This window comes from Nannospalax galili, unplaced genomic scaffold (assembly GCF_000622305.1).
Source record: "Nannospalax galili isolate Female #2095 unplaced genomic scaffold, S.galili_v1.0 scaffold69, whole genome shotgun sequence".
NCBI lineage: Eukaryota > Metazoa > Chordata > Mammalia > Rodentia > Spalacidae > Nannospalax > Nannospalax galili.
In genome coordinates, this window is record NW_008360297.1 from 1,187,465 (window position 1) to 1,197,458 (window position 9,994).

The 9,994-nt window shown below is 41.1% G+C and overlaps 1 protein-coding gene across 1 annotated transcript; it reads right to left on the bottom strand.

Annotated features, from left to right (window-relative positions):
* Positions 1-4,385: 4,385 nt before the first annotated feature.
* Positions 4,386-9,746, bottom strand: LOC103726584 (retinol dehydrogenase 14). Its single transcript, XM_008824195.2, has 2 exons — positions 9,272-9,746; positions 4,386-5,429 (listed from the first exon to the last, which is right to left on the bottom strand). The coding sequence occupies exons 1-2, from the start codon at positions 9,656-9,658 to the stop codon at positions 4,812-4,814; spliced, it is 1,005 nt and encodes a 334-aa protein (XP_008822417.1). The 5' UTR covers positions 9,659-9,746; the 3' UTR covers positions 4,386-4,811.
* Positions 9,747-9,994: the final 248 nt, after the last annotated feature.

Below are 9,994 nucleotides of genomic sequence, written 5' to 3' on the forward strand. Positions count from 1 at the left end.
AAGGCAGGAAAGGGGCAAAAAAAAAAAAGAACAAAGTATAATGCTAGACATGTATGAAAATGTCATAATGAAACCCACTGCTTTGTATAATAACCAAAATAAATAAAAACAAAAAGAACAAAACAAAGCAAACAAAAAAAAATAACAGAAAGAAATGGACTCAAGTTTTTAAAGTCATTTGCAAGGAAGGAACCAAATACCAACATCTTCTGCATGTTGACAGTATTTATTTTTAGCATATGATAGCTGCTTGTAATGTTATTCAACAATAAATTTCTAGTGATTTGCCTTCATTCCATGGTTGCAAAGCACTCAGGTGACTTTTCACAGGTATTTACTCTTTTTGTATTCACATTTCACTGTGAATTTATATTTTTATATTTGACCATTTTATATTATACTATGATCATTATCTTGCACCGTGATTAACAACAGCAAGCACAGCTACCACAAAGATGCATAGGCTTGTCTGGCTTTTCTCCGTTGCATCTCATGATGTAGACACTAGGATAATACCTGACATATAAAAGGCAATCAATAAATATTGGTTAAATGAATAAATGAATGGTACATAATTTCCTCATCTAAATTACCTAAAAGGACAAGAGGAAGGAAAAGACTCACAGTCATATCCAACCTGTGTCCTGTGTGCTACATATACCCCAGGACAAGCTCAACACAAAAGTGTAAACTTACTTAAACCATTATGAGATTTCTGTGTTTGTCATTTCTATGACTCAGTTGCATAGTTTTCCAACATGAGCTTTGCAGATGACAGTGTTCTGCTGGAATGTCAAAAGACTGGACATGCCTGGTAGAGTATGCTAGAGGGATCCATCATCCTAGGACATTCAATGTTATGAGAATCAGTCTGTGTGTTTTTCTGAAGAACTGTGATTCTGATACTACAGTAAGTCTGTTGCATGGTTGCTGCCAAAGAGTGACTGTGCTGTGTACTTTGTTCAGACATCTGGCTTGGAAGAACCTCTTCCTACTGTCCTCAGAAAACTGGGCATGCTTCTAGAATTCCTTGAGAAATTAACTACCTTCCTGCATGTTGACCTGTAACTAATTTAACTCCCCATTGTCCAGAGAAGGCTTATGAACATCTGAAGCTGTCTGTGGGGGCCCAACTCCTGAAGGGTGATTAGTAACATGTTCTCTTTAGTGTTCCTTAGGACATTTGGAATCAATTAAATATTCAAATATAGATCTTTCTTAGATCTCTAGCCAGGCCCAGCAGGTTTGTGAGGGGGAAGGGCTTGGGGGCAGATAACTGCTATTCCTCACACCAGAATCTATAGCTAGAGATATATTTAAAAATATACTCTCTAGACCTCCTGGGTCTGCAAGCAAATAATCATACAAGATTAAAAATGCTATGGAAAAACAACGGCAGCCTTATACACTAAAAGGAGTTGTTGGATTTATGACAACTATTGCCCAAAGACAAACAAATATATGAGAGTGCCAGGCTTGGAAGATGGTCCTAGTTGCTAAAGTACAATAGAATGCTCTAGACCAGCTAAGGACAGTTTTTACAATTTTATATTTGAGGGGAAAAAAAGAATGTGTATAGATATATAGCACGGGCTGTGTCTGACTCACCAAATCTTAAGTATTTACCATCTATTTTCTAAATCGGGTTACTGATCCTTGGTTTAGAGTTGTCTTCATCATGTGTGCTCAGCTGACCATCACTACCACTAATTATCAGTACTACTACTAATAAAGATTAAGTGTACTTTTGAGACAGGGTCTCTCTCTGTAGCCTCAGCTGTCCTTGAACGCACTATGTAGACCAAGCTGGCCTTGAACTCACGGAGATCTGCCTGCCTCTGCACTTTTTGAAAGATAAGTGGATACGTGTCCATGTTGTCAAGCACTTTTGCTAAATGCTGGACTTCCTCTGACACTTTTATTAATTGACCAATCTTTTAAAGTACAGAGTTACTGGCCAGCAAAATGGCTCAGTGGGTAAAGGTGCCACACAAGCCTGGTGACTTGAATTGGATCCTGAGAATCCACTTAAAGTGGGAGGAGAGAACTGATCTCATAGTTGTCCTCTGACCTCCATTTGCATGCTGTGGCATGTACATGCATGTAGACGTGCACATACACACATTGATAAAAGGATTAAGTACACATTATAGCTCACTATTAGGCTAGGAAAACAACACTTTAGAGAGGTCGAGTAATTTCCTAAATCACTGGGAGGGTCAAGTCAGGGAAGTTGTTAATTAAACCTATTGTGATGGTATGGTTGAAGGCGTGAAAGCCTTTTCCTAATTAAATGGTAATTAGGAACTGCACTATATAAAACAATCACCGTGGGTAAAGTGAAATCGAAGGCCAGCAAGCTCCTCACTTCTAGGAAAAAATGCCTTGAAATAAATGTCAGTGTTAAAAAGAAAACAACCGGGCCAAGTATTTGGATGGAAAAGTGATTTTCAACTCACTTATTCCATTACCTAGCTTAGCACAGGCTTGCTGTACCAGTAGTTTACAGAGTGTAAAAGTATCAAAGAAAGAGAATTCTTTTCCTTACTCCTTTGCTGAATGGAATGATCAGAAGTGAGTTGTGGGAGAAAGAGAGAAACAAAGAGCTGAAATCATCTTCCAAATGTGACTAGTCAGGCTGGTGCTGTTGCTCAGCTAGTGGTGGGAGAGACATCTTCCAAATGGCAGGCTCACTTTACCTTCATAGCTGGTGTTTCCAGATAAGTTTCTTTTTTCCATCATGATAAATTAATCTATCGTATTTTATTGTGGTGCCACAAACAAGAACTCTGAAAGGCTCAAAAGGTCCAAATCCCCTGAAAAGCATCAGGTATCAAAATGCAGCCAGAAAAAGATGCTATTAAATGAAAAAGGGAGCTCCTTTTTAATGAAGTCGAGGTGTAGGACAGATTTATTAGCTTCCATTTTTCCAAGTTGCATTCTGATGTATTTCCTGCCCATAATTCCAAGTTCAGCAGGTCTCTTTGTAGGATTACTTTTAAAATACATTTCAAAGAACATGATGTAGCCGTACCCACTACACCTGCAGAGACACACCTGTGATGAAATGGTTCCTGGTATTCAGAGTGCAATGCTCTGACAGAAAACAGACCTTCTGTGTTCTGCCAAGATCTTGCATTTGGGAGAGGAACCCATACTGGTAACCAGGGATTAAAAAGGTCTTAAAAATAACGAGTAAGCTCTGGCCAAAATGATCATGAAATAAAACGGTGCTGGCTCTCCTTTAGTGTCATAATTCCCTTTTTCTTTCTAATATTAGGAGATAGTAAGACAAAAATTGAAGTTACTAAGTCTATACTTGTGATGAAGAACCAGATGCACATGGCATTCCCACTTGATTTTTTAAATTAATTTTTATTTTATGTGTGCCATGCCTGCATGTATGTTTAAGTGCACCCATTGTGCACTGCCCATAGAGGACAGAAGAGGGCATAGGACCACTAGAACTGGAGTTACAGACTGTTGTTAGTGCCATAGGAGTGCTGGGATTTGACGTGGTTCCTCTGCAAGAACAGCCAGTGCTCTTAACCACTGAGCCATCGCTAAAGCCCAGACATTTCCATTTGGGCTCAGTTGTTTTTGTGCTTACCATGCCTTCATTACTGATTTTTTTTTACTCCATGAGTCTTGAGGGCAAAAATTGGTAATAATAAACTTCCTTTCTTTAAATGATTCTTACTTGTTTAATGGACTGATGTATAATTAGTATACTTGGAAAATCAAGGGAAACAGTGGGAAGACAATTGTTCCTGCCTACAGGCACACTTGATGGACACCTAAAAGGTAAGTAGCGTTCCTGGGAGGGTATTCTAGACTAAGGGAGGATAAGGGAACACCCAAAGGCAAGGGAAGGGATGACTCTTCTATCTTCAGGACTGGGTTATCTCACAGAATGACTGGAGATACACTGGATATGGGTAATCCACCCATGACGCTAGTTACTAGACATTTGCCTGAACTTAAATAAACCTATTATTTAAGTGGGGATGACTTATAAAAACTACAATATTCTATACTGTCCCTTTAGGAGCAGCCTTGAGGGACTCCAGCCCTACAGCACTGCTATATTTATCTACCCAACTTCTATATTTGAATAAAAGACTTCTTAGAATAAAGAATTCTAAGATAGGAAAGAAAAAAAAAGAGGTTGAAAAAACATAATGTATGGTTAAATGGAAAACCATCATAGGTTTGGAAGTGGGACATAACAGCAGGTAATAGATTTGGGTTTTCAAAACAAGTTTTCAGAGCAGAGCAGTATACAAGACGCGGCAGGAAGAGCCTGGGCAGTAAGACCAAGAAAGGCTAGTGCTGACAGAGTAAAGGACCGCACTCAGAGATGCTTCTAAGAAACGCACATGGAATAATCTGCACCATAAATTTATTCCAAGTACTAATTTATGTGTACACACTAAGGACATTATGTCTACACAAAACCAGCATTAAAGTAAAAATTGCTAACATTTTTTGCCATGAAACTCAAAGGTTTTTGAAAACTTTAATTTTTAAGTTACCAGTTTTTAACATCTGTAATTTATAGTAGCCCAATTATAAATTTTAATGAAATATAATTGTGCTGCTCATTTTAGTATGATATATATTTAAAACATCTTTGCAGAAGTCTTATATTAGCCTAAAACAGCTTCAGTAACCTTCAAATATCCATATACACCTCTCAGCAGCATTACTATAAAGCAAAAATTTTCAAGCAGCAACTGCCCTCACCACACCATTCCTGAACACCAATGACATAACACATAGTTTCAAAAATAGCTTTCTTATTCTTGTTCCTATTTTAACATGCCAACCATCACTTCACTGATATCCCACAGTTTTCTTGCTACAGACTCATCCATAGCTTTAGGCAATAGTTCTTCCTCCTTACAATCTCCAAAGTACCTTCCTGACACACCTTCTACTTCAGGTGAGGAAGCTAAGTAGATGGAAGTCTGGGCACCTTCTAATGGAGTTTTGAAGAAAGCCCATGAGACCAAATTGAAAAGTGGTCTGACCAGCAGTGGAATGTGTATATGCCTCCCAAGATTAGTCCGCACAATCCCAGGATGCAACACATTGACAGTCACATTTGTTCCCTCCAAGCGACGAGCTAGCTCTCTGCTGAAAAGAATGTTGGCCAGTTTGCTCCGACTATAACAGAAACTTTTATTATAGCTTTGTTCACTGTTCAAGTCTTCAAAGTTGATGTCTCCATATTTATAAAGTTTGGAAGAAACAACTACGATCCTGCTGGGAGCTGAACTTTTCAGGAGTCCAAGCAGAAGATTGGTGAGTAGGAAGTGTCCCAGATGGTTGACTCCAAACTGCATCTCAAATCCATCCTCTGTCTTCATATATGGGCACTGGAAGACCCCCGCATTATTGATCAGGACATCCAGCCTCGACTCCTCCTTTAAAACCAAAAAGAGAATGCAGAATTATGAATACAGGCCTTCAATATATCTTTTTATTCATGATAGATGTGTTAATCAAAACAGTAATTTGAGACCAAAAGTGTCTCATTTCAAGTATGGCCTATCAGATAACTATTCAAAGCACTGACAATCCTGTTTTTAGTGGGGAAAGGGATTCCCTTGCAGGGAGAATCCCTTCAGATCTCCACAGCTTCTTTTCCTGTTATTAAAATAACATGAGAACACTTATCCATAGCCATCTGACGGTAGACACGTGGGAACCAATTCTAGGACAGTTTCTGCTCTTCTACTTTTGCAACTTCATGATTACAAACATGTAACTCTGGCCTTTTACTCAGAAGCTGATTATCTAATCAACACCAATGTCTTTCTTAAAGCAGAAACACAGAGAATGTGGGGATGAGGCACTCCTATGATCTATGATTCCATATTTTTCCTCTTAATTTCAGTTGAACTAGAAAAATAGCAACTTTGGGTTACCATGAGATATCATATGCATAAAAGCATCCTTAAACAAACAAAACCTTGCCAATTTTCTTAAAATATTTCCAACAATAGAGAAACACACACAGACATATACACATACACACACACAAACACAAATATGCAAAGTTTTCTGAGATAGGGTCTCACTGTAGCTCCTGCTTGCTTGGAACTCACTATGTAGACCAGGCTGGCCTTGATCTCACAGAAATCTGCTTGCCTCTGCCTCCTGAGTGCTAGGACTAAAGGCGTGTGCCACCATGCCCAGCATAAAATGTACAATTTTTTAAAAAAGATAATATTGCATGTTTAATTGGGGCCTGGTCCTTTCCTCAGATAACCTCATCTATTTCCAATAATTTTGTAAGTTGAAACACAGAGCCAGTGTCACCAAGCTCCTAAGAGCCAAAACAATCTGTCTGAAGATGAAATTCTTAGACTTCAACACCCTTTCTCAGAATTAGTAAGCTATCCCAGTTTTCTAACTGGGATTTTCATAGCAGAGCTTGAGTCATGGTGAGTTAGGAAGACTACATCCAGCAGATCAGCACTGAGATTTGCAGACCTATTTGGTATCACCACCAAAGGCAAAGTTTAGACTGTTTTATTCTGTAGTCCTCTAAGTGTAAATGTCACACTAGATACAAAATAACTTCAAGGCATTTCCCTGTAGTGGCAAACATCAAGGTCAGAGCTTCAAATTTTGACCTAGAGAGGGGACAATGTAAATAAATCAAAGAAAGAAAAGTTAAGAAAAACACTGTCTAGGTAACATAAAAATATTAGCAATGCTGTTGAAACTAATTGAGTTCTTCTGTATAAAAAGGCGGAGCTGAAATAAACCATGGCTGCAGTCTCTACTGACAGCCCTCCCAAGTGAAAAAAAAATTAGCAACAACACGGTGACTGTTGAACAAGCACAAGAACTAGGATCAACTGACACGGTTAACCTCTACTATGATTCTAGAATTCAGGCCTTTTCTGCCCTGTATGAAAACTCTCCAGGTTTCAAGGGGCCCTGACTTAGGAGGCCTATATGGTTAGCTTTGTACAGTAACCATAACCCCTACATCTTCCCCTACATTTACTGTTCTCTCAGTTTGTCTTTTCGCTCCTGAAGTCATCCAAGTTGGTTTTCCCTAGCTCTTTCCTGGCTCTGTCTCTTTATGACAGAGAAAAAGCAATGTACATGTCCAGGTGTAAAGGCATGGTGGCGACTCATGATTAAATTAATTCTAAGCCAAATTTCAACTCTCACTGGCTTTTTTTTTGCCAAGTGTAACTGAAGGAAAAATGTGTTTAATTCTCATAGCTGTTATCAAAGCCTACCTGTCTGAGGATTCGCTATTTCTCATCTGGCCTGTCTAAAAACCTTTAGGTTTTCCAATAGTCAACTTCAAAAAGAAGGCAGGAATTCATTGATGGGGAAAAAAGGAGTGTTGGTCTTTACTAATCCTTTGGAAAGGTTTTCTGAATTAATCATTTCTGAACATCATTCTTTGCTAGGTTTGTGTTGTTTTAAGACTTTATCACTTACTAGTTTTTTAAATTCTAGGAGATAAGTGTCATAAATACCAAGAATACCAACCAGTAAAATATCTACACTTCCATTTTTTTCCCTTTCTAATTATAGTCACTAAACTTCAGGGTCAAGCAAGAAGCACTTAGGACAACAACTTAGTCACCTCTCTGTGCCCTTACTTTTTATTGGTTCTGCTTTAAAACACCAAAGAATCAAAGGTACAAGGGAGAAGCATGCCCAACCCTATTTACATTCTATTTATGTTTCAGCAGGGAACAGAATGACCTAATTTTGATGCTTTCAAAAATCTCCTGGCTCCTTGACTTGTTACATGCTAATGAAATACCACAACACCAAGTCTTTGAGTCTTTAATATGCAACAAAATGCTCTAGAACAAAGTAGCAGGAACCTCCTAGCTTGCAGTGGAAGTTTAACTTTTTGAGGGAAGCTGGGGTACTTCTCCAAATCTCCAGAATTACTAGCCCTGCATGGTTCAGTTTTCTGGGTGGTTCACAGCATCAGTGTACACTGTGACCTCTTTTGATGAGTTCCTCACTTTGTACAGCAGAGTTTTTAGCTGTCATTAGCAGCTACTGTCATTTAAGGCAAGAGCAAGGCTAAAAATTTATGTAAAGCAAGAAAAGAGGGTGACTGTCCAATTTCATTTCTGGGCAGGAAAAGTTACTACAGTGACCAACAGGCACACATTTCCATTAATAAACATAGCTAAGATACATTTTTTCTTTGAATTTTGTTTTTTCAAATAGCTAGTGAACTGTTAGGATATAAATACTTCTTAGGTTGCTTAGATCTACTTAACAAATGAACTTGGGAGATATTTCTTTTGGCCTAAAGCTGTCATGAGAAAATTACTGAGAAAAGTTTTGGGGACTTCTGTTTTAGGTTCAAGGGATTCCATTTTGACAAGTACTTTTGCTATGCTGCTACCTTCAGACTTCCCTCTGGCAAACCAACTTGGCCAGAGCTCTACTTTAGTACAACAGAGGCTTCTACCTTAGTGGAGAACCTCCTTCCACTCAAGGAAATCTCACACCTCACTGCCCAGCACCAGGAGTACAGAACAGAGTTCAAGCAAAGATGCTGAAGACCCCAAGTACAAGTGTTAATTAGCCTTCAAGGGACTGTTTCCTCAGCTATAACGGAGGTACTGATGCCTACTTTATAAGTTTATCGTGAAGACGTGGTAACAGCCAAAGATGGTATTTTCATTTAGAAACGTACCTGGCTAATCTGGCATGCATCAAGTCTTCCACAATGCTAGGCAAGATATTATTCTCATTCCTGTCTGTTGGGACCACTAATAGGATTTTAAGTTCCATTCTCTTTGGGAATCAGGGTTAGGGTCCGGTTAGGGATGGTGCAAAGGTGGCAGCAAGAGACACGCCCCTCCTATCTCAGTAGGACAAAACAGAAACAAAAGCAAAGCAAACGAAAAAACAAAACAAAAAACAGGAATAGGAAGAAAGAAAATGAGAAAAAAAAGTCAAAGCCCCTGATAAGGTTCCTGGCTAGCCTCTAGAGCGCCGTGACAGAAGGCACGGCAATCTTCACTTCTGACACAAGAGAACAATTCAGAGATCAGGGATGACTGCCGAGCTGTCCTCGTGGAACAGAATGAAAAGTTCAGAAACTGGCTATTAACGTCCTTCGGGACCCTCCCAGTTCTTCCTTCTCAGACCTAGCAAGCGGGCGGGAAATCCTCCGGACCACTCAAGGTCACACCCCGCCTCGGGCCCCTCCCACGCCGCCAGGACCCTATCCTCTGGCCGCTGGGCTCCGCTAGCCCCACACCTGGAGCAGCTCCCCGCAGAAGGCGCGCACTGAGCTGAGCGAGGCGAGGTCCAACTCCTTAACGACCAGCTCGCCCCCCGCGCCGGCGTCCGGCTCGGGGCTCCCGGACTGGCGGAGCTCCCTGAGGAGCTGACCCGCCGCCTCCTCGGCGCGCGCGCGGTCTCGGCAGCCCATGATCACCCTCGCGCCCAAGCGCAGCAACTCTGCGGCTGTAGCGCGGCCCAGGCCGCTGTTGGCCCCAGTGATCACCACAGTCTTCCCGTGCATGAGGCTCGGGTTACCGCCTCCGTGCAGCTGCCGGACCCCGGGCCCCTTCAACCGTCGGGCCGCCAGCCACAGCGCCCCGCCCAGTGCGGCTAGTAGGGCCACCGCGGTAGCCACAGCCATACCCTTCCGGGCCGTGGGCACTCGGGATCCGGTGCTAGGGATCCGCAGCCCAAGCAGCCACCTGCGCGAAGGACTCTGGGGCGCGGCCTTTGGCCCCCGGTTGCTGCGCGCGGGGCTTGCTGGGACTTGTAGTTTCCCTCTAGAGGGCAGCTTGGTCTAAAGTTCCTCTTAGAAACTACTCTGTGGAAACCACCAGCAGATTTATTTCGAAATGAACAGTGTCAAGTTGGTATACTCGGGCAGACTGAGGGACATTCTCATTTTGAATTGGTTAAGAGGCTTGTCACAGAGACAACGAAGTATGAAGTTCTAGTTTTCAGGCGTGTACTTAGCTAT